Here is a 23,136-nt window from a genome sequence, read left to right as displayed (position 1 = left end):
CACTGTAAGGCCCCTAATTCCAGCAAAGGTGCTTTGTTCAGCCAACTGTAACATTAACACCCCCTAAGCTCCATCTGTGAAAGCCAGTGCCATTCAGATTTTATCCCCTCATCCCTGCCGCTCTCAAGAGGAACAATTTTATTTCTTCTCTGCTATTCTAACCTGTAACATCTGAGCCTCTTCAAACAGACAGACTGCAAGGTCCATCGTTTAAGGCAGTAAAAAGTACAGAAATAGTGCATTCATGAGGAAAACAGATTTGAACATTCAATGAATAATGTAAAAAAAGATCTTCTATAATCTTCTATAAGAAAAATATCTTCAGCTTTGGTTGAAACTACAACATGAACCCCAGAGAAAATGACAATGGATAGCCAGCTCATCAGTAGCACTCCTGCTCCCGTCAGGCACAGCCCTACCTGCTGGCAGATGCTCTTCAGCACGTATTTTGCGTACACATCCAAGCTGGCCGTTTCTATGGAAACGGCACGACCACCTGACTTCTTGGAACCCAGGTCATCTTCTGGAGTGTCATCCAGCCCAGCAGGGTGAGGGAAACCAGAGCCCTTCAGCTCTGCGTCTCCTAGAAAGGCACAGAAAGGAGTCAGGGAGGAGCAAGGTGCACAAAGACAATGCGGTTGATCTGTATCCCATTAACTGGATGACAGTCCAAAACAAGTACATTTAAATTGGCCATTTAAAATGTTAGATCAATTTTAACTACACGAAACACTGTGACTTTAGATTTTTTACTAATAAACTTCATCGACAGCAAAATTTGGTTATAACTTGCATTTTTATTCAAAATGCGACTCAAAACACTTCAAAAGCCCATCGCTTTAAATGCAAAAATTCAGATAACAAGGTTAAAAAAAGCTCTGAACACAGAAAAAGAAAAAAACTTTCCATTTAGGCATTTAACACTAAGAAGCATAACCAACAAGCATACAGGTTAGCCTACAGAAACTATCAATATCAATATGATCTCCCTTAATCTATGTGCAAATAATGCACATTGTCATGTCATGTACATCGTACCCTTTTGACAACTAAATGTATCCAAAGCAAAATAACCAGAGCAACGCTGCATCCCGAACGGTAACTGCATCAATTAATTAGCTTGAGCTGCCCTCTAGTGGAAATAACATTTTGAGAATTATTCTTCCTTAAACTGAAAAACTGTCATTTCAATGTCCATTAAAGGTTAGGGAAGGGAAAAGCTAACCGGACAGCACTTGGAAAGAGTACCAATACCAGGTATTTACACTCAATTTTGGATTGTGCAATTTTGTCACAACAAATTCATTTAAAATCAGATACGTTTTGTAGGGTTTGTTATAGCAGTACTTAGGTTTTACATAAAATCAGTTTTATATGTCTATAAATTACTGTAGGAATGCAGCTGAGACTCGTTAGCTTTTGATCCAGTATTAAATTCCTTCCATTCAAATGTCTCGGATGTTTATGAGGGCATGCTATTAACAGTTGCAGCAGATGCTGCACTGAACACGTCACAGCTCGGCTTCAGGACCAAGCAGAACAGTCAATCCTAGACAAGAAAGGACAGCAGATAAAGACTCCATACCTCATCCTGACATAGGACAAATTAATTGACTCTGGTAAAACTACACTTGCAAATCCCAGGTTGCACCTAAGATCAAAAACTGCAATGCTCACCCAGCATGAACACAGCCTTAAGGACGGCAAAGACTGCCCCCACTACAATGCTGTTCTGGGATGCAGCCAGCAGGTGGCGATCACAAGATGAGCGAATACCGACAGCGGGCTTATCTGAGAGAAATGAGAGACAGGGGTCAGAAAGGTTTTTAAATGTGTGCAATATTCAAGCATTTCTCACAGGAGGCTTAACAGCAATTAGCACAGCAGGGGGAGGATTATCAAAGTTGCCAAATGTTGTTTTGAAACAATGACAAAAAAACGAGAAAGAGAACCACAGAGCAATTTAGCGTTCCCACCACGAGGAACGATTGGCCCTAATGGAATAATTTAGTATTCCAAATGAACAGCTGAAAAGCAGATGTCTTGATGTGCTGTGATTATTCCATGTGGAGATGGGCTAATCACACCAAAAGTGCATGAAGGAAAGCTCTTCTTCAAGATAAGTTATTTTACTGAATTTAGCATTCAGGTTTGCATGAGTTGATTCCAAAACAATCAATGAATAATGCACCAAACATAGCAGTGTTGGCAAGATGCGTCACAAAGTTGAAATGTTGAAACATTACCAGACTGTGGACATAAGAAAAACTACTAGCCTGCAGTGATACATTACTTCTTTAAGGAAAAGTAAGCAAAATATATGCAAGCTAAACATCCTTCCATGAAAAATGATGCTTACAGCAACTTTTTTATTGCTTTTCAGATTTCTGGATTAGAGAGGCTTGAAACCTCTCTGATGACATATTCTTTTCTTTAAAGTTCATTTTCTTTAGCTAGAACCCACCCTGCAAAGGGCTGCATTACCTGACTTGGAGCTGTCCTGCGGGCTGGGATTGCGCTGGGGGGTTTTGAAGAGATGAAGAAGGATCCTGCAGGTGAGCCTTGCACCAGGCTCTGAGTCCTGCTCACTGCAGGCTGAGAGGAGAGGAGGCAAGAGTGAGACCAGGAGTCAGGGAGCACTGTATCCAACCAGAAACGAAGGGGGAGCATCAGGACCGTTTTGGTACATTTTAAGAGAATTCTTTCAAGTCTAGCTTTTAAGAAAATACCCTCTTATATAAAAAAGGTTAGAATTAGCAAAATATCAAAAAGATCGGTAAAGCTGGATGCCCTCAAATGGCCCACGCATATTTGGGCACCATGCGTAACTGCTTTCAACAAATCTCCAACCCACCTTTCAATTGGCCCTTTTGCCTCAGGCAACAAGAGATGTGGTTTATCTGCAAATTTGACAGATCTCTGGCCTTACTACAAAGTGTGTTGGAAAGCAAGAGCCTTGAGCGTCTGAGATCAAAGTAAGCCCATGTCTATACCTCTGCCTGACATTCCCACAGCCCCCCATTCCTTATTCTGCAGACAGCACCGGAACACTGCAGCAGAGCCCCATATCTTCCAGTTAAACTGCACAACCCAGAGTGTGAAACGCTTATTTCCATGTGCTGACAAGTTATTAAATATAGGCCTAGAATGATGGACAACTCTTTCACAATGAAATACAAGCGTCCTAACACAAAAAGAAATTCACAAACTAAGTCTACGGTGAAAAAAAAGAGTGCATCTGCAAAAACGCAACCTTAACCTACAGAATACCAGAAAGGCAGGCTTTCTTAAAGGCATTTCGCAAACAAGAACTCGCTACTGTAAAGATTCATTGAATCATTTGCAATAAGAAATTACCAGATGGATTTCATTTAATAACATATCGAGTTCTGAAGAAACACAAGCTTATCAAAATGCAAGCAGACAAAATACAGGAAGATTTTAATGCATTTCTCAATTTCTGCAAAGACTGTCAAAGGTTAAAAGCAGTTTGTTTCTCTTTACACAGCACTCTCTGAATGGGAAACTGAACTGAAAATGAAAGAACAATCTGTGCTCCTAGAAAGGCTGGTGATTCACACCAGTGGCTTGGGAGAAGCACTGACCTGCATTCAGAAGGGAAGGTATTGCTACACAGCGAACCAGGTCCTCCAAAAGCAGACACTGCCGAGCAATCAGGATGGCAACAAAGGTAGCCAAGGAGTCGTGGAAGGAGAGGTCACTCACCTGAGTTAAATGTGGGGAACAAAAGAGGCAGATGGATCGCCTGCAGAACTGCAGAATGTTCTTGCCACTTATTCAGCTGCATTTTTAAAATATAATTCACTTAATTTTTTGTAATCCTTTGACCACCCTATTACTGATTCTCAATGCACAGCACCTCACTTTTGCATGCGAGACAAAATAAACCACCAATGACCTAAAGAGTGATTAAAAGGGAATGCATGTTTCAGATAAGCTACAAGGTTACCACAGTCATCCTTAATCTTGTGTTGTCCTTTATGGACCACAGACATTATAACAAGAATTACACCAGTTACCTACTTCAACTGAGAAGATTTAATACAACATTTCAGGAGAGAAGCAGCTTAGAAAAGAAAGTTAATAAAACCTGCCTGGTTTAGATCTGTGCAATCAGTCATGAACACCACAAATAAATCATGAATAACCCCAGCAGCCGAAAACCAGACATCTAAATGAGTGACTTTTTCTGTTTAGGTTGCACAATATCTGTACAATGCTTACATCCACATTGCAGAGAAGGTCATTGAAGCCACAGTTTCCATTATTGGAGGAGCAGCACAGAGCCTTGAGTACTCCAAGCCACTCAGCACTCAGAGAACGGCAGTAAGCAGTCAGCTCTGCGCACAGGATCCCAATGTCATTCACCCTGCCAGAGACAGACACAGACAAGTCACGCCATCATTCCTGCATTCCCCGTTTCCTGATCTCGAGGTTCAGGATAGTTGGACTATATGTGCATGGAAACTGCTAAGAGTCAAAGAGTTCATTTCAAATGAGCCATTTGGGAGCATGTGATGAGTAGTCCTTGAAGACAACCACAATAAACAGAACAGGTTTCATCAAAACAATTGGGAGAACTTAACGGCCCTTCCACACTGCAGAAATGTGGAAAGCACTTAAAGAAAAGGGCCCACATGAGTCACAGTAAAAAGACAACAGTACACACTGCAACTGTAACCAGTCTAGTTTCTACAACAGGAGGCACTGAGGCCGATCGGACATTACAGGAAGGAAGACGATCCTATAGAACAGTATGAAGGGATGGAAAGGGCACCTCTCTGGGTCACGGTGGTCCACACACACGTCCATGAGCACGTTACACACAAAGCTGTAGCGATTCGCTGGGCTGTCGTTGAGGATCTTTCCCACCATGGAGTGGTTGAAGTTGTGAGCGGAGGGGTTGGCGATCGTCTCGATCATGAACACGGGGTCCCACAGCATGTTGGAGTCGGAGGGGTCAATGTTGCAATAGATAGAGTTTTTCACCTTGGAGCAAAAATCGCTGTCAAGGAAGAAGGGTAGGTAAAAAGTTGTTCCGCATCCCACACAGTCATCATACCATTTCACGGATATTTCAATACACCCATTTTGGAATTAAAATGTTCCAACGTCATTTTAAATATCGAGGAATCTCTGCAAAATGCAAATAGGCAGACATGAAGAAAACAGGGTTAGGTACCATAAAACCAAAATTCCTGATTTACCTGAAGATCTCCCCAAACTTGCTCTTGAGGTGGCTGCAAGAGGTGTAGAGGTCATAGAGGTAGGCCAGTATACAGCGCTCAGCAGAGGAGCAGTCTGCAGGGTTCACCCCATGCTTCACCACGATCCGCAGCCTGAAACACACATGGCCTCCATCAGACACATATTACAACCTCTGCATGACACTTTTTTACATACAAAATCACTTTAACATGAGCATGTTTGATTGCCTTTTTTTCTCAAATCAAAATAATTTAATTTACCTACTAAACTGAAAACGTCAAATGTGGGTTTCGAAAATGCAGTCAATGTCATGTAAAATGGATCTGGACAGGCCAACAAAGCCGTGGTCAAAACGTACCCGTCAAAGACCTGGGCAGTCTGGTCAGGGTTGAGGATGAGGCAGGAGTGGTATCGCCGCAGCACAGCCACAATGCACAGACACAGGCCTGTGGTGTAGCTGCCCACCAGGCTGGACGACTTCAGTAGCAGCTCAGCCTCCACCAGACTCAGCTCATTCAGTAGCTACACAGAGGAAGATAGTGAGACATGAACACACCTTTGAGAACCAAGTGGTAAGAAAAAAAAAAGATATTTCTACTGTCTTTAATGGATAACAAGCTTGCCACAGTTTAGGGCCTCTTTTAGGACTTTTGTTGACAAGTCTGAATATTGGTGAATATTCAGGGAGAGCAGCTACTAGCAGGCTGAGCAATGTTTGCTCACTCATGTACTGGACCTGGGTCAGACCTTGTGCACACCTTTTAGGAAAACCAAGCTCGAAGGTAAACCAACCTCAAAACAACTCTAGCCAGTAATTCTTTGTTGCAATACAGCTGCAACAAATTCAGCATCAGCTTTATCTCTTCACAGAATGGCCTGGTCAGAGTGTTGCATTAGTTGTGTATATGTATATGTATATAAATGTGTAAGTTCAATATTTAATTATAAACCCAGAGAATTAAACTATTATTCCAAACATGTATGATAAAGTTTAGTTAATGACAGTTACTATTTACTTGTTTTCAAGTATGTGAATTTTGAAATTATTATACAAAACTTTTAAATTATGAGGTTTACAAGTGTTCAGTTAATATAGTCTAACCCTATTATTACCAATATTTTTGTAATCCCCAAGTAAGTGATCTGCTGCATCACTGCCGAATTATTCATACTCTGTATTGTGTACTGTTGTATAGCATCTATGTACACATACTGTTTTTGTTTGTCCAATAGATTCCTGCTAGCCATTAAAATAATCACAATTTACTGTTCTCATTTCTAAATGTTCCAGTACACTCAAATCTACAGACAACATCAAAATGTGATTTAAGTCAACAGACCAAAAAAAAGTCCAGTCCAGGAATGGTAGGAAAGTAGAGAATAACTATTAAATCAGCACAAATACATATATAATTATTCCCAAAAAAACTAAGGAATTCAACAAGTATACTTGTTGCATTCTGGCGCACTATGGCTACTGTCACGTCATCCAGGTGGGGCTGAACACTGGTGGAGGGGAATCCCCATTACCCATAAAGCACTTTGAGTGGAGTATCCAGAAAAGCGCTATATAAGTGTAAGCAATTATTATTATTAACAAAAGGGGCACCTGAACTACCCTGTGATGTGCGATGTTAGACATGTGCAACTAATGCACAAATGAACAATATCAGAATACAATGTCCTAACAAAAAGTTACTGTGGAAGCCTAAAGCAGTGCTCACAGTGCACCCCATCCAGTTGCTGATACCTGTATTGCAAAGTCGATGAGCCCACTAATGTTGAGAGAGTATTCCATGAGGTCAAAGATGAACTGGATGTGCTGGACCAAGGGGAGGTGGTACGACATCCCTAAGGCAAAGCTGGTGATCTGTTCCAGGACATTCCGGGACACCTGACAATCAGAAACACAAAGACATCAACCAAGTTTCTACTTAACCTGGAATGTACACACAAAACAACAGAAAAACTGTAATACAACTGTGATAAAATTAATGATGCTGAGCTCTGGGGTAAGCAACAAAACTGCTATTCTGTTAAAAGCCAAAATGCAGAGCATTTGCCTACGCTGTCAGTAAACCACACTTTACACACACATTTATCCGAACTTGCAGAAAATCAAATGACAGCAGATGGCCATTAACTTTCTATCATGTCTTTTCTGGCAGATGCACATGAAAGCAGATATTGAAACTTCAAACAAATGCTCAGCCCATCGGAGAAGCTCCACTTCAGAATCTCACTGCCGACAGCCTGCCACAGCGCCAAGGACACCAGTGGTCCTTCTCACCTGAGAGGTGACCTGGTGCTGATCAAAATGGGAAAGGTGCTGGAATTTGGAGAAGATGTCCTCTGCTGTGGGGAAGGCTTCTGGCTTAGTCCTCTTCCTTTTCTGTCCCTCTTCTCCTCCTAGAGTAAAAGAAAACGTCTTTCCCCAAAAGATCCAGAGATCACACAGTGGTCAGACAATGGAGAGAGCTCCAGCCCATGAAAGCCCAAGGTTCTCCTTAATTTTTCATCCATATCTACCCAAGGCCTGTCAAAGCAGCATAACAGAGCTAATCTAAATTTACTGCAGGACATCAGGAGCCAAATTAAAGCTTTACATCCCCATGCAGACCAGAGAAGTCCTTAAGGACTAGGGTTGTGCTTCAGTGGATTAGGGCAAAACAGTTTGAAACTTTAATCACAAAAGAAATATCTCACAGAAAAAGTCATTTAATTTAGTGAAAAACTTCATGAAGACTTAGATTCACCTAATAGTTATATATATATAAAATATATGCTGCACTTAAAAGTGCAAGTGTCTTTAGGGAAAATGGCAAAAAGAATGAAATCAGTTGAAAGCTGAAACATGAATCACTCCACTGTTTCAAGTACCTCACTTTGACACCAACACACAAGACAGCAGATGAATACTTAAGATACAACAGTCTACACTGCATAAAATTGCTTGAATCCTCTTTACAGGATATAAATGTGGTTCGTATAAGGCAGTCCAGATCTATGAAGACTGTTCAAGTTTTAAAAGGAAAACTTAGTTAACAAGGTTCTTACTTCCAATTAACTTGTTCACAGTAACAATGGTATTTAAAATCCTCAAAGACACTGACAAAGTCAGCTTCTACAGATTAAAGAGTGAAACATGAGCCAGAAGAAACAATGGCAAATTACACAGAAATTCATTAAAAAGGAAGAAAGTGAGGCTTTTTTTTTTTAAGGACATGGGAGTCTGAAACATGCTATTGAAGCATAGAATCTAAGCTGATACCCTGGGATCTTATAAAGAGCGGAAAAGATCCTCAAATCAATTGGCTACTAGTAACCAGAGGATCTGTATGGGCTGGGTGGCCTCCCCTGGTGTGCAAGCTCTCAGGTTCCTAAACACTTTTCACTGCTCATACCAGTCTCCGCGGTGCTCTTTCGGTTCAACACTTTCAAGATATCTTTGGTGATTTTCTTGATGGTGTGCCGTGCTTCATCACGCTGCTTCCCCACACCGTACAGCACCACTAATCTCTGATTACACTCGTGACTGGCACTCTCTTCCTAACAGGGGAAAAAAAGGCCCATCAGTGGAAGCTGACACTGCCACCTGCTGGAAGCACGGCAGTACTAGCAAAACACCCCTAAGCATCACTTAAATCTGACATCAAAAACATTTAGAGATAAAACGTTAGAACAATAATTCTATACCACAAAACAATGTACATACAGCAGGTTTAACTTGATTTTTGTGCTCTAAAAGTACTCTAAAAAAGGGAAACAAAAATAATATCACATGCGACACACCTGACACACAAATCCTGGTTTCCTGTCAGTGTGGGCACACCTCCACACTGGTCTCGCTCACCTGTGGGATTGGGAAGTGTGTGGCATACTGGATGTGCCGTGGCAGCTCATACACCAGGGGGAAGGCAGGGTCCAAGGTCTTGTCCTTCGTAGTGCTCTTCCCATCCTGTTCGGGGGCAGGCTTCTCCGGCGAGGGGCTGCCTTTAGACTCACAGTGCATTGGTGGAGAGAACATCTGGGGGAGGAAAGCAACCCACATGCTGCACTCTCCAAAGCACACCAACAGCGTGCAACCGAGCGAATCAATTCTCCTGCATATAGTCTGTTTCATTAAATGTCTAAAACAAATTTAAAACTGGTCAGATTATGAACAAGGGCTTTTGTAGAAAAACTTACTACATCATCAAAAATAGCGCTGGAGTTGTGGTCTATTTCCATCGATTCAGAGAGACCAGCATCCTAATGAGAAGAGACAAAAGTGAGATTTCTTGAGCACTCGTCAATAATATTGTGCTGGCAGTCCTTAAGTGCAGTTACAGGGAGAGAAAGGGTCCAGTACCTCCATCTTGACGCTGCTTGCTGCTTCTTGCTCCTTTCGCTCCGATTCGTCCGACGGCTCGTCGCTGGGGGAGCGAGGGCGGGGCAGGTGGGAGTCAGAAGCCAGGTCCCCGCGGGAGATCAGCGTGCACATGTAGATGTTGTGGGAGAAAACGTCGTGTCGGATCAGCTCACAGAACAGGAGAACCAGGTTTGAAAACTCAACCCGCTCGCTCTCATTCCCAGGCTCAGCTGCAAAAAGATCATGCCAGCAAATCAAATTCCAGCCTTTGAGAAAGTCAATCCTTTAAGTGATCTTTGGCAGGAGAAACGCCAAACACTCGAGAATGATGTCTCGTGATAAAAGACTTGGTCATAACCCTGGATAACTGTGAGACGGGCAAACAAATCAAAATCTGAACAACAAACAGGAAGGAATACATATACAACTTATATTTATTAATCTGTGTGAGATATGCATCTACTGTCTTGTGACTAATAGCCTGAAGTTGGTTGGAACCAAGCAAGCCAAAGGCAGGACATACTCAGCATGGGAGCCTGTGTGTCCAGGAACTGCAGAAGGACGTCCTGGAAGACAGGCAGGGTAGCAGCAGAGAGCGAGCCTGAGGACACTGAACCCTTCTCATCGACCACCTCTGACTCCCCACACCGCTGTGCACAGAGAGAAAGCACATACAGAACAGTCCTCCACACTGCACATCTGCGACATCAATGGCTCATCAGTGCTGGGGTCAAGACTTTGCAAAGTAAGGCATTCTGATCACAGATACCTCACCCCTTCTGTAATTAGCATACAAAGCTTTCTTCCTGCAGATTTGTTATGATTAAACTACTACCACTGGACCACTTCAGGAGTGACAGGACAACATATGGTTGCAACAGTGAAAGTGCTGCAACTAAGCAAATCATTTTTCTCAATAGGTATCGCTGGTGTTTTAATTTGTCATAATTTGTCCAGGATATGCAAGAGATGTTTTTTATGCACAGCTGCCTGAAGACGTGTGTTGAACACAAATGCCAAGCATACAGATTCCGTGTCGGCGCCTACCTCAGCTTCAATCTCGGCCTGCCTTTTCTCCAGCAGCTTGGCCACCACCATGGCCCTGTGTCGCCCAGACCTCTTGCAGCTCACAGCCCACTCACACAGCAATGTCACCACTGCATCATCGTCAGGGTTCATCTGGAGGCAAGGACAGGCCAGAGAACACTCTCAGAGATCTCAGCGGCAAGCAAATGCTTTTGTGACCTTTGTCCCCATGTACCTCACTGGCATGATGCTACAACAGAAGCCAGCACCATGGACACTATAATTTTGTGACATTCTAATAAAAATGTTATTACAACTATATAATAATCGTATTACAGCTAAATGTTATTATTCAAAACAAAACTATAAGTCAAAAGGGAACTGAGAATGCTCTTCACAAAATAATCAAAGCTCGAAGACAACTGCTCAGGTAACAGTTTAAAAACCAGTAAGCAAAATCTTTCTGTGCTGACCACCATGAGATTTTCCTCATTTTGGAAGTTCTTATATTATGAAGAGTCTCAGAGAAACAGAGACTTCCATTTGTTTGCAAGAACTTTGTGAAGCCCCAGAGTGAGACTGGAACCGAGCCTTGTTAACAATCTGGAAGAGTTAGTGTTTCTGCTGCTGGTAAGCAGCTTAGCTGCTCAGCTATGAAAAACAAGGACCTCATAAAGAGGTTCAGTCAGTAGTTCAAGAAGACCTAAGGATTTTGTTTATCTTAGTTTGATTGTGCTGTATCTGATTTTTCCCTGCATTGTAAAAGTAAAGAGCAACTGGTCAGGTGGCAGAGAGCAGCAGCTCAATACCCCAGAGGTTTCTGGTGAAGACAGGGCTGTGCTTTCATTTTATCCATCAACACAAGGGAGACCTACAAACACAAAAACACACCTGTAACCCAAATACTGCCTGTTGAAACACAACTGGCTTTGGTTGTGAACCAACAGCAAACCAAAGTGACAAGTAAACTTTACAGCACTCTAAATCAAAACATGCTTTCTTAACACACCGAACAGCATTAAAGGAGCTGAGAGGCCTCACCTCGTGGCCATCTTTGCTTTGACCCGACCCAAAAATGCGGTTGTACAGCGAGTCCAGCGAGTTACTGAAGTCAGACTTCTCAAAGCTGTGGCTGTCCAAAACCTCCAAGGTGTGTAGCACCCTGCCAATAGTGAAGCCTGCGGACAGACAACAAGTCAAGTGTCTCTGTTAAAATCGAATTCACGATGGCTGTCATGGCAAAGTGAAGCACCCAGATTCGATCCCCATTGAGAACTAATTAGGGACACGTTGGGTAGAAAGCACATCACTAACTTATTTTTATGCAGATGAATTTGAAATTTCTTAGAAAATGAAAGATGGGAATCCCTCTCTCCACACCTGCTGTAGTTTCTTGGCATTTATCGAAGGACCACCTGAACTCCACAGCCTGGCCCCGCTCCTTGACCTGCTCCTCAATCTCCCGCACCTTCGCTCGAACCTGGAACACAGGCCAACACACCACTCTCAACAGGGAAAAGTTCTTGCACCTTTCTCAGACTACAGGAACCCCCAGCAGGACAACTACAGACACCAAATGCTGAAAAATATATTTATGACCTAGACTGTGAAATAGATCTTTACAGAACAGCACAATGGCACTCGCCCTCACAACATAATCAGCACTCAATGACCAAAAAGAACACTGAAAGAATTTCTTCATGTTAATCTGGCACTTCCATAATAATATAGTAAAAATAGTCATGATTGACAAGCTGTGGGTTTGAAATATCACCTTGATAAAAAGTCATAAATGTGCATGAGGAAGGACATAAAATTACAGAAAACTGTAATGTGTAATAAAATGTGTCATTTGGTTAAACACGTGTCCCAAGAGGGTAAAAACAATTAATGTATGAAGCAGCTGTGACCGAACAGATTAAACACCTCTAAAGGGAGAGGGCTGTAGGATTAGCAGCAGACCATGCCTGCATAAGCAGTACCTGCTGTGTGAAGGTGGTGTTGCCCCCTGGCATGGGCAGATTGGAAGGTGCAATGGGCAGCAGGTCCAGGGGGGAGCCAGTCTTGTTCCTGCTGTCTGTCAGGGAGTAGTGCCAAACCAAAGCACTGGGGCAGCACAGGACAATGCTCTGCAGAAAAGGAGGACAGGCTGAATTATCACGTCACAGGCGTGCTAAGGCAGCAAAATCCAGACATTCGGGCAACTACTCCTTTCAACCACATACTGCTAAAAAAGAAATGTTCCTCTGACACAGCAAATTCAAAGTCCACACTACAACTCGAACCTTAGAAATGGGTGAAACCGGTTTTCGACTAACAGAAAAAGAGCAATTCAGACTAACAAACCAATCAACCATGGACCTTCACAGTGCAGGAAAAACAAATTACAGGCTGGGTGATGATGGTCAATGCAGTGCAGGGGAAACGAAACTCCCAGCATTAAAAAAAATTGCCAGATGTAAAGAGGTGCTGGTAAACACCCCAAGAGGCAGAAAGCATCTTACCTGCAGCATACAGCTGAGCCCAAAGACTAGGGGCCGGTGCTGGGGGCAGATGTAGAAGTCTGTGAAGGGAGTCTGCGGCTGGTTGCCCCCCGCAGGCTGGGGGGTTGGCGTGGGTGGCAAGGCATTGCCTGGCTGAGCCGTGATGCTGTGGGTCTGATGCCCCCCAGCTCCTGGTCCCACAGTCCCATCGCTCAGCAGCAGGTTCAGCCGGCGCGTGCAGAAATAGGCCAGCCTTCTGGAGAGGTAGGCCGACTGCACAAACTCCCCAGAATACTGCAACACAAAGGCCAAGCACACACCGTTAACAAGCACAGGGCTGGACACATTTTTATTTGAAACAGGAAAACACTGTGGGAAAGATACCATCTGAAAATGCAGCATTGGAGTTGGATTAGGAATCGCTGTGAAACGCTGGTGATCAGCATTAAGCCAGCAGCCATATCAATATACAACTCACAACTGGCAACTCACTGGAGCTAAGCAGGTATGAGCCTGGTCAGTACCTGGATGGGAGACTCCTGGGAAAAACTAAGGTTGCTGCTGGAAGAGGTGTTAGTGGGGCCAGCAGGGGGCGCTCACCCTGCAGTCCATGTGGGTCCTAATGTCCCAGTATAGTGACGGGGACACTATACTGTAAACAGGCACCGTCCTTGGATGAGACGTAAAACCGAGGTCCTGACTCTCTGTGGTCATTAAAAATCCCAGGGCGTTTCTCGAAACGAGTAGGGGTGTAACCCCGGAGTCCTGGTCAAACTTCCCATTGTCCCTTACCAATCAAGGCCTCCTAATAATCCCCATCTATGAATTGGCTTCATGACTCTTCTCTCCTCCCCAATGATAGCTGATGTGCAGTGAGCATACTGGCGCTCTATGGCTCTATGGCTGCCATCGCATCATCCAGGTGGGGCTGCACATTGGTGGAGGGTGAGAAGACTCCCCATTACCTGTAAAGCGCTGAGTAGAGTGTCAAAAGCGCTATATAAGTGTAAGCAATTATTATTATTAACCTGGGAAAATGTTCTTGCAACTACATGACCAGCGCCTGTGTCAGCTTACCTGCAGCATCAGCGGTAGAAGCAGTTTCAGCAGCTCATCCTCTCCTGGTCTGATCTTCTCAAAACACTCCAGAACCCAAGTGAGGAACTCGTGTCTGTCTAGCATGCCATCCTAAAAACACGCGAACCGGGCAGCACAAATAAGACACCATTTTACACAATTACAGTTTGCACCGGCCCAACACAGCTACTGTACCTCCAAGAGCACCGAAGATACACCCTTTTCCCCAAACACATGACCTGCTCTGAATGTCACATCCCTGAATAATCCATTATTTCCTTTAACACTCTTTGGAGGACCTTGGAAGAAAAGTGATCACCCTTCTGAACACTAAACACTAATATATAAGGGAAATATAATAAGACATCTATAAATATTTGATTACAACTAAATGTCTGGAAGAGTTTTGTATTACACTCTCCAGGAGGACAAGCCGAATTGCATTCATCTGACCTGGAACATGAACATGGCTAGCTTCTCGTTGTACTCCCACTGCTTCATCGCCGTCTCCACCTCCACTGGGGTGGAGGGCAGTGGAGAGACACAGCCCTGGCTGGACGACTGACGGTAAAACTCAGCCACCTTCTGCAGCTGCTCCCACAGGTACTTTGTGATGATCTGGGTCCATTCTGCACACGGGCACAACGATAAAAAAACTACAGGCTCAAGGGGAACATCTTGCATTGTGGTCAAACAGAATTATATTTACTGTGTCCTTCATGAAGCAGTTAAATGCACAACTAACACTGTATAGCCTTTAAGTAACCGAGGTGAAATCAGATCCTGCCCCGGACTGCTGAAGGCTATGAAAACAAAACTCTTTCAACATCTTACAAAAAAAACATTTGTCTTCTTCCTAAAGAGTTCCAAAAGCCCCGCTACAAGCATGCTACTAATCAACAGCTTCACATCAGTCAAAGCTCGGCAACACTGACATGAAGGACGAGGGAGAGGAGTGGTTACCTATACAGGGGTCAATCACATGCCTCTTCTTCACTTTGGTCTCGGTTATGGCTGCATAGTAGGCACAGGTCATCTTGATCATCCATGCAGCACGCATTACTGGCACAGTGTACTTGGCCAAGTAGCCAAAAACCTCCTCCTTTTTACTGAAAATGGGTACCTGGTCAAAGCAAAGGACAAACAAAAAGGAATCAAAGGCTCTCAGAGGCACATATGGCTTTCATCATTCTCCCTTACATGCAGTTAATTTCAGAATTATTTTATCTACATATTCAGACTGAAGTTCCATAAACACATTTACATGTGTTTTTTACATTTCATGTGAAGTTGTGTTCTTTTCATTTTAAAAGAAAAATGCATTTTGTACCAAGCATAACACTTAACGTATAACTTGAGAAAGTTCAGCATGATGAACTGGATTTGACTGTTCACACCTTCTTAGCAAGCTGGGTGAGAGGCTTTGTTCCAGCCAGGTCTGTGAACCAGTTGTTGATGGAGCTCTGGGATCTCGCAGTGACCAACCAAAAGTTGTCTTTCTGGTTGACTTGGGGTTTCCTCTTTCCTGTGTCGGGGAACGTGTTGCATCGCAGCTTCTCTGCAATAATGCTACTGAAATTGGAGCTGATCTGTGAACAGAACGTGAACCGAATGAGCACTGAATTCATACTGTAACAGAAGCGTGGATGGACTAAAAGGGTTAGAGACTTCCACTATTATTATCCCATAACTTGACAGAAAGCTGAAGTATTACTTAAAGGACTATCTATTGAGAAGCAAAGAAAACCAAACAAATAACATCAATTACAAAAACAGCACATAGGTGAAATAAAGACAATCAGAGTGGCGATGTTAAGTTGTTATCTTTCAAAAGCTCATGTTCACAAATGCCCTTCTGTTTACAGTAAAGCCAAAGAAACAAAAAGGTACACAACTCCATCAACCCATGTCAACTTATCACAAATTCAGCAGACAATGAGAGCTTTTGCTTCCTACAGTGGCACACACTGCTGCAACCAGATGGCACTGAAGAACGCAGGCCAAGCAAACCTTGAGGACTCTTCCTTACCTTGGAGGGGTTAAAGTTGACGTTCTTGGCGCTGCCATGCTCGTCCCCCGAAACCGCCGGCTGGTTATTGAACCCCTGCTTCACATTCAGAGCTGTCAACTCATCCTGACGGGATAAAGCACCAAGACTGAGTGGCCAGCAGCACAGCACTGTCATCGCCACCCTGCGGCTGGGACAGGAGGTGCTACACACTTCCATTCCCCCACCGGCGCACGGGCTACACTGGCCGTTCGTTTGCAAACACCGGAGTGTGAAAGCTGCACTGACGATAGACACAGGACATCCCACAAGGCACAACTTTGATCACCGAGCTGTACACAAAAAAGGAAAGCATTCCCCGTGTCTCGTCTAAAATGTCACCCAAACCTGCCCCCCTGCCTCTTACTTTGCAGACTCCTGACAAGCTAGTGTTTTCCACACTGATATATAAACAGCAGTGTGCTTAATGACAAGACTGTCGTGATTACAAACTGAAAATGAAAACCATTCCTTAGAGTTATCTAATGTTGCCTGCTTTGTGCTGGTGGGCTCTTTTCCAAACCAGCTGGCACAAGTGCCCTGGGCTGCAAGAACCTCGGCAGCAAGCTATGTCGTTGCAGTAGTGCGATATATATGTATATTATATACACTATTCCACACTGATAAATGACCTCTGACGCCTTCTACGTGTGCTATTCACACAGCAATAAGACATGAAATTTCAGAAACGTCTCTCAGACCGTAAGGGGCAGCGACTGAAGTGCTTCGCGCCGTCAGTCACCCCGGTACGATCTGGGGAAGGCTGATCACAACCGCACTGAAACTGTAAAGTTTCTTGTACGGGACTGGTTAGAAGGACAGCAGAACTGCTTCTCAACGACAAACCGGCGTCCAGGCTCACAGAGCTAGTGCACAACAGCTCGTCACGTCATTTAGCACCACTGCTGCACTCAGTTACTGATAACCGTAGCTCCGTGCATAATTAAAACACATTGCTGTGGTGTATTCAGCCTGCTCGGGAATATTCCCATCTCTGCCATAAACACTGGAGCACAGCGTCTATGTTTAAGGCAGAAAACCACCTTGGGCATATAAAATTATTAAAAAACACAAGGTGAGCAGCATTTCTGGTGTTATTTTTACAAGTCCCTGTACAACAGCGGCTACTGAGCTCTCCGGCTGCACGTAAAACTCAAACAGTTTTGCAAGAACCTAATGTCATTTTTCACGTCTGTGTATCTGCTCATTGTTATTGTTACTGAAGCACAAAACAGGCCCAGGCTGCATCCTCGGACTCTCCTGCAAGCCCGACTCCCAGCCAGCCCGCTCGGGCACCCCCTCCAGTGCCCTGCTGGGGCTCAGACAGCCCGGAGCCCCCTTTCCTCACCTCCTTTTGCTTGGGGTCCTGCGGATAAACATCGGGAGGCCCGAGCCTCGGCCGCTTTAGGGGCCGGTGCTCGTAACTCAGGATCCCGAAAGCGGCCATCTTTCCAGCGGCATCACAGCAAAGGCTTTCCCCCTTCCGCTACGACAAGTGCCGAGTCTTCGCGGAAACACACGAAAGGGGAACCGAATAACCACGGCGAGACAACACAATCGCTGTGCCGGATCCGCCAGACCCGCGTACGGAAATTGCCGAAGCAGCCAGACATACTGACGGAAGTTTCCGAAGGTCGGGGGCGGATCCTATATAAACAGACATATGGATATATTGCAAATTCCATAGGGTTGAATTTGAACCTTCCCCCAGTAAACCAGCCCACTATTCACGACTGCAAAGAGAGCAAACAAGTCTGTTCATGAATATAGTACTGTACTGCTTAATAATGTACAATATACTGTAAATACAGCAACAGTGGTGGCAGGACATCATAGTCAACAAAACTATATTTTCTCCAGAATAAGAAGTCTTCGGAGAATGAACAGGTTCTGTTGTTGTTGGGGTTTTTTGATGATGTAGATTGAGAACATTTTTTTCATTTCTGCTAATCCAATCATCCCCTGTCCTCTGATTCGTTTTTTTAAGTAGTTTACAATTTTCGATTCTGTCTTAATTTTAAAGATAGTTTGTTGTGTTTTCTAAATAATGCGTGCGCTACATTATTTATTTTTTTTCCGCTGTGAGTTTTCTTCACCGATCTTTCTTATCTCGATGGCCATAGATGAGGTCCAGGTCAGCTGTGTGTTGTCTACATTTTCTCAGGCTGCGACAAAACGCATTCATGCATGCATACCTGTGAAGTTCAAAAACAAAAAAAAATAATATCATCATATTCGTTGTCGCTGTTGTTAATTGCTAGCATTAAAATTGTAGAAATAACTGCAGTTAAAGGTTTAAACCAAAATAAATCAATGCCTCCGAAAACGTTCATCCCACCCACAGTGACTCAGGAGGCGTTAACTGCGCTCGGGACTTTCCGACTGGGAAGGACCGCAGTTCTTGTAACGGGCAGGTTTGCTTGGGCTCAGTAAGGCGGCTGGGGGGGCTCCCATTTCTCTGTAGACCCTGTTTTTAATCTTTGCTGCTGAGTTATCATAACGATGTGGATCCCCACGACAGAAACATGACTACCGAGTCCCAGACCCACCGCATCTACAGGCAGCTGGAGGAGAAATTGTCGCCCAAGAGGAAGCTGAGCGTCGGGAGCTGGAATAGTTTCGTTTTGGTTTTGTGTTTTTTACTCGGAGCGGAAGTGGTTGGGGCTGCCTATCTGTTCTACAGTTTGGCTCTGGAAATAAAGCAGGTAAGCTTATCATATTAATACACACTGTTCTTGATTAAACAGTAAAAACTGGCTTTGCTCATCCTTACAGAACTCCTTGAAGGTACAGTAATGTCGGTGGACTTTTGTACGCGCTGCTCAGCAACAGATCAGTTTCAGTTCTGGCTGGACTTCACTTAGGAGACAGAGAATAAAACGGCGATGAAAACTATTTTGGAACATTAGTTTGCTTGAATATGTTTTTTATTGTCGGAATACTGATTTCCTGTACTATGAATTACTTTTTTTGTGCATATAAGCCGCTCATTTTCTAGATGTTTTAAAAACTTTTAAATTGTTTGATGACTACCGGGTTAATCGTTATCTAAAAAAAAGTGAGATGAACTGTGATTTTGAGTCCATGTTGATCATTCGAAACACAAGAGGCGCAGGTACTTGTACCGCCCGGTTACAGAGCAGAAGTATGCGTCCTGCGTTTGCAATTACGCCTCTGATTGTACTTCACTTATCCAGACCCAGGAGGTGGCCAGGCTCGGAGAGTATCCTGTACAGTGTTTGCAGTACCTAGTGGATCCAGGCCTTCGAGAAAATGCATCTTTCAGCTCTGAAGACCTTGCCGGCTGTGACCAGTGGAATGCGGAGCTCAAGAAAACTATCGGGAAGGTAACGAGACTCCCACTTAACAGGCAGTGATTCACTCACGCTGGACTAACCAAGACTAGGGAAAGGAGAGCTTAATAGACGAGCCAGCAGCTACAGTACATCAAACTGCAACTCACAACTGGCGACCCATTGAAGCTCAGCAGGAATGAGACTGGTTAGTACCTGGATGAGAGACCTCCTTGGAAAAACTAATGTTGCTGCTGGAAGAGGTGTTATTGGGGCCAGTAGGGGTGCTCTTCCTGCAGTCTGTGTGGGTCCTAATGCCCCACTACAGTGATAGGGACACTCAGTAAAACCAAGGTCCTCACTCTCTGTGGTCATTATCAATTCCAGGATGATTCTCAAAAGAATCTCGACGAGTGTTACTCCGGCGTCCTGGCCAAATTTCCCATTGGCCCTTACCAATCATGGCCTCCTAATAATCCCCATCTCTGAACTGGCTTCATTACTCTGCTCTCTTCCCCACTGAGAGCTGGTGTGTGGGGAGTGTACTGGTGCCATCTGGCTGCACTTAGGTAGAGGGGAGTCCCTATTACCTGTAAAACACTTTGAGTGGAGTGTCCAGAAAAGTGCTATTTAAGTGTAAAGAATTATTATAACAGAACAGAAACACCCAATTCCATTCTCAATGGGAGTCCTGATCTGTAATGCTCCCTTCTCCTTGCAGTCCCAAGCAAGAGAGAAATAAGTGACGTAGACAAGTGGGATATGTCATTCAGTCCACCACATACACGCTCTCGTCCTAGTGCTGACTACTGGAGCCTGTTGTTTTGTCTTGCAGCAACTGATATCTGATGTCAGGAACACCCTGTATCAGGAGCTTACAGGTATGTTTTTGTTTTGCAACATATTCAAATCACTGTCCTCATTGGCACAGCACACTGTCAGAATCCTGTCCAACAGGTTCCCTTGCCCAGCACTGCTCCTAAAGATCACTTTAGTAGGCATATACAATTCCCAATGGAGTAGGATTCCTCTGCCAACCACAGAATTTGAACCGGCAACCTTCCAGCCACAGGTGCAGATCCTTAACCACAGAGCCACCGCTCCGCCCAAGTGTCACGACAGTTGCACTGAGTCACTGCGGCATGTTTTTGAGAAGCACAGTGCTTCGTTTGTTTATGCTGGAGATCAAGAAGACGAACGAAAGTTGGAGGTTTTGAGCATGTACTGTAGGCATTGTGATAAGTATCAGACCATCTGCAAGGCAAATGTGGGGTTTTTATAAGGTACTTCTTTCCGTGATGTTTTCATCTATTTCTCACAGCCCACAATGTGTCCCTGACCCACGCCAACAAACCAGCCATCCACCTGGGCCCCGAGCAGGGCTGGAGACAGTTTCTGTGGCTAAAGCCAGGTGGGAGCATGTTTTTACACGACGGTGTTGCATTTAGTGTCTTGTTCGATTTCCGTAGGAAAGCTTGTTGCTCATTGTCTTTATTCTGTACTCCACAGGCAGTCAATGGGGCCCCATGACGACTCCCAGAGGAGCCGTTGTACGCTGGGACAATGTGAATGGCATGGCCGTGCAAGAAGGCATGATGGGATACAGTCAGGATGGAGGCATAGTGGTGCCGCGAGATGGGCTTTACTTTGTCTATTCCCAGGTTTATTACCACTCGCAGCGCCCAGCTGGCAAGGAGCAGGCCCAGCCTTTTCTACACTACATATACAGGAAGACATCTTACCAGGAGCCTATCCTTCTTTCTAAGGCTGCCTCCACTGGATGCTGGAACATGGAGCTGGAACGCGATCTAGTTTCCAGCCACCAGGGGGCACTGTTCCAGCTGCAGCAGGGGGACCAGCTCATTTTGAAGGTTCATGACATCCACTCTGTGTATTTGAATGAGGATTCCACTTATTTTGGAGCATTTATGGTAATTTAACTGGTGAAGTTCAAAATTACTGAACAGGTATTGGGTTAATCGATTTTCTTCTCTATTATTGTTCTAGAAGAGCACTAAGGAAATCTTTATGTAATGTCTTATTGCCCACAAAGGCCATGTCGCTAAAGTCTTGCAAGTGTGTTATTTTACAGAAACTCTAGTTTTTAACTGCTGTGGTATTTATAATGATAATAATTAGCACACACGTATTTCCCTTTGTGGGGATTTGTGTCTGATCAGGTTTGCACTCATATGATTGCTAGCCAGATCCACTCTGATAATGGTATTAATGGGAAAAGTAAAAAAAAAAGCTTAGTCTAATTTTCAAACAACGCACATCCGTTTAAAGAATAAAAATTAGATCTAATTTTCCCATTTTGTACAAAATATTTTTATTAAAATATTCTTGTGTTTTTAATAAAAGTCTGTAATGAAATAACTGAAAAAAATACTCATTTCAGTAATTTAACAAGGCAAACTTATGGACAGGTCTTCTGATGTCACAGATTATATCTGGAGTGGGTAACACCAGCTAAGGGGTGCCAGGTTCCTATGGGCTCCTTTAGCTTAGAGTAGCACCTGCTCATACCAGGAGAACAGCCAGTTGATCTTCTGATATTCTCCATTAGTTCAGTTAAGGTTAAGGTCTAAGCTATATTAAAAAACCAAAACCAAATGCAGCCTCGGCAGTCTGGAGTTGCCCACCCCAGTTACACAACAAATAATATTCGGAGCTGGGACGTATTTTTGCTGTGCAGTTTTGCAAACGACTGATATTTCTCTTTGACCGCAGTGCTACTCAAGCATCTGGGGTGCATTTTCTCAGCACAGCCAGTCTGGCTCATTTCTTCAGTCACATTTTACACTGCAGATACCCCCTGGTACATTGGGTGCACAGGGGAAGCTATAGGGAGCAAGTTCAGCCAGAGTATGACACTGTTTTGGGAAGACAGTTAAGATAAGGGTTTGTCTGTACACAGTGCAAAAAAAATGAAAATATAGAGAGTAAAATGTATGCATTACATTCAAACACTTTCACCTCACAGATACTTTCAAAGTTTATACAATTTGTGATTTATTGCTCTCACACAGGCACTTGTAGGGTTAACTGAGGTGCACTCAGAGGTGGATCCTTCTACACAAGGCTTAGACATTCTGTTAAAGTGACTCTTACAAATAGAACTATTTGTAAGGTGTCCCCTTTAAATACAGTGTCTAGTTCCATAATGGTAATTGGATCAAATAAGGCATGCTCTTCAAGCCTATCTTTCCATTGAAAGAGGTTTGGTAGGTCAAACCAGTGGGCAATAGCTGTACTGCACAAACTACATTAGGCTTCACAGTTTTATCCCCATTCAGTCCAATCTCTGGCATTTAAGAGATTAGCCTACATTTAATGATCACATAGAACATTTCTTGCGAGCCATGATGCTCCCTGTCTTTCAATTATTGTAATAAGTATTCTAAGGGAAATTCAGTCCTTGTTAATTGTTTCTGTTGTCAGTAACATGCTTCTGTATTTGTCCTTTGCTAAGGTTTTCTGTACTTATTTGCTTTTTTTTCTTTGGAAGTTCTTTGGGAGTTGAGCTATATCTTTTGAAAAGTTGACAGAAATGTTTGGCAAGACTCGTGAAGAAGAACAGCTGATTATTATCGTGCAAAGGGAGATCTACGTCCCCATGGACTGATA

General features: G+C 43.8%; 2 protein-coding genes across 3 annotated transcripts in view; one reads left to right on the top strand and one right to left on the bottom strand.

The window, feature by feature from the left end:
- The window catches only part of med12 (mediator complex subunit 12), a 35,383-nt gene extending 17,639 nt beyond the window's left edge, over positions 1-17,744 (bottom strand). For both annotated transcript variants that reach the window (XM_069193815.1, XM_069193816.1), the window contains exons 1-26: positions 17,562-17,744; positions 16,196-16,300; positions 15,564-15,755; positions 15,130-15,289; positions 14,620-14,795; positions 14,167-14,277; positions 13,111-13,383; positions 12,589-12,735; positions 11,987-12,086; positions 11,648-11,784; positions 10,628-10,759; positions 10,104-10,230; positions 9,581-9,810; positions 9,418-9,480; positions 9,083-9,256; positions 8,634-8,778; positions 7,520-7,638; positions 6,980-7,123; positions 5,588-5,751; positions 5,229-5,360; positions 4,799-5,026; positions 4,246-4,390; positions 3,606-3,726; positions 2,485-2,595; positions 1,678-1,791; positions 420-583 (exon numbers count right to left, since the gene is read on the bottom strand). In XM_069193815.1, coding sequence (XP_069049916.1) covers positions 420-583; positions 1,678-1,791; positions 2,485-2,595; positions 3,606-3,726; positions 4,246-4,390; positions 4,799-5,026; positions 5,229-5,360; positions 5,588-5,751; positions 6,980-7,123; positions 7,520-7,638; positions 8,634-8,778; positions 9,083-9,256; positions 9,418-9,480; positions 9,581-9,810; positions 10,104-10,230; positions 10,628-10,759; positions 11,648-11,784; positions 11,987-12,086; positions 12,589-12,735; positions 13,111-13,383; positions 14,167-14,277; positions 14,620-14,795; positions 15,130-15,289; positions 15,564-15,755; positions 16,196-16,300; positions 17,562-17,660 — 3,813 coding nt within the window. In that variant the 5' untranslated portion in view covers positions 17,661-17,744. The remainder of the gene's footprint in view (positions 1-419; positions 584-1,677; positions 1,792-2,484; positions 2,596-3,605; positions 3,727-4,245; positions 4,391-4,798; positions 5,027-5,228; positions 5,361-5,587; positions 5,752-6,979; positions 7,124-7,519; positions 7,639-8,633; positions 8,779-9,082; positions 9,257-9,417; positions 9,481-9,580; positions 9,811-10,103; positions 10,231-10,627; positions 10,760-11,647; positions 11,785-11,986; positions 12,087-12,588; positions 12,736-13,110; positions 13,384-14,166; positions 14,278-14,619; positions 14,796-15,129; positions 15,290-15,563; positions 15,756-16,195; positions 16,301-17,561) is intronic.
- Positions 17,745-18,577: 833 nt separating this feature from the next.
- On the top strand, positions 18,578-21,895 carry tnfsf10l4 (tumor necrosis factor (ligand) superfamily, member 10 like 4). Its single transcript, XM_015351627.2, has 5 exons — positions 18,578-18,918; positions 19,411-19,560; positions 20,342-20,387; positions 20,828-20,917; positions 21,016-21,895. Exons 1-5 carry the CDS (start codon positions 18,739-18,741, stop codon positions 21,444-21,446), a joined length of 897 nt encoding a protein of 298 aa, XP_015207113.1. The 5' UTR covers positions 18,578-18,738; the 3' UTR covers positions 21,447-21,895.
- Positions 21,896-23,136: the final 1,241 nt, after the last annotated feature.

Source organism: Lepisosteus oculatus, chromosome 8 (assembly GCF_040954835.1).
Source record: "Lepisosteus oculatus isolate fLepOcu1 chromosome 8, fLepOcu1.hap2, whole genome shotgun sequence".
In the NCBI taxonomy this organism is placed as follows: domain Eukaryota; kingdom Metazoa; phylum Chordata; class Actinopteri; order Semionotiformes; family Lepisosteidae; genus Lepisosteus; species Lepisosteus oculatus.
Note: the sequence above shows the minus strand (reverse complement) of the source record. Positions and strands in the feature narration are given on the sequence as shown.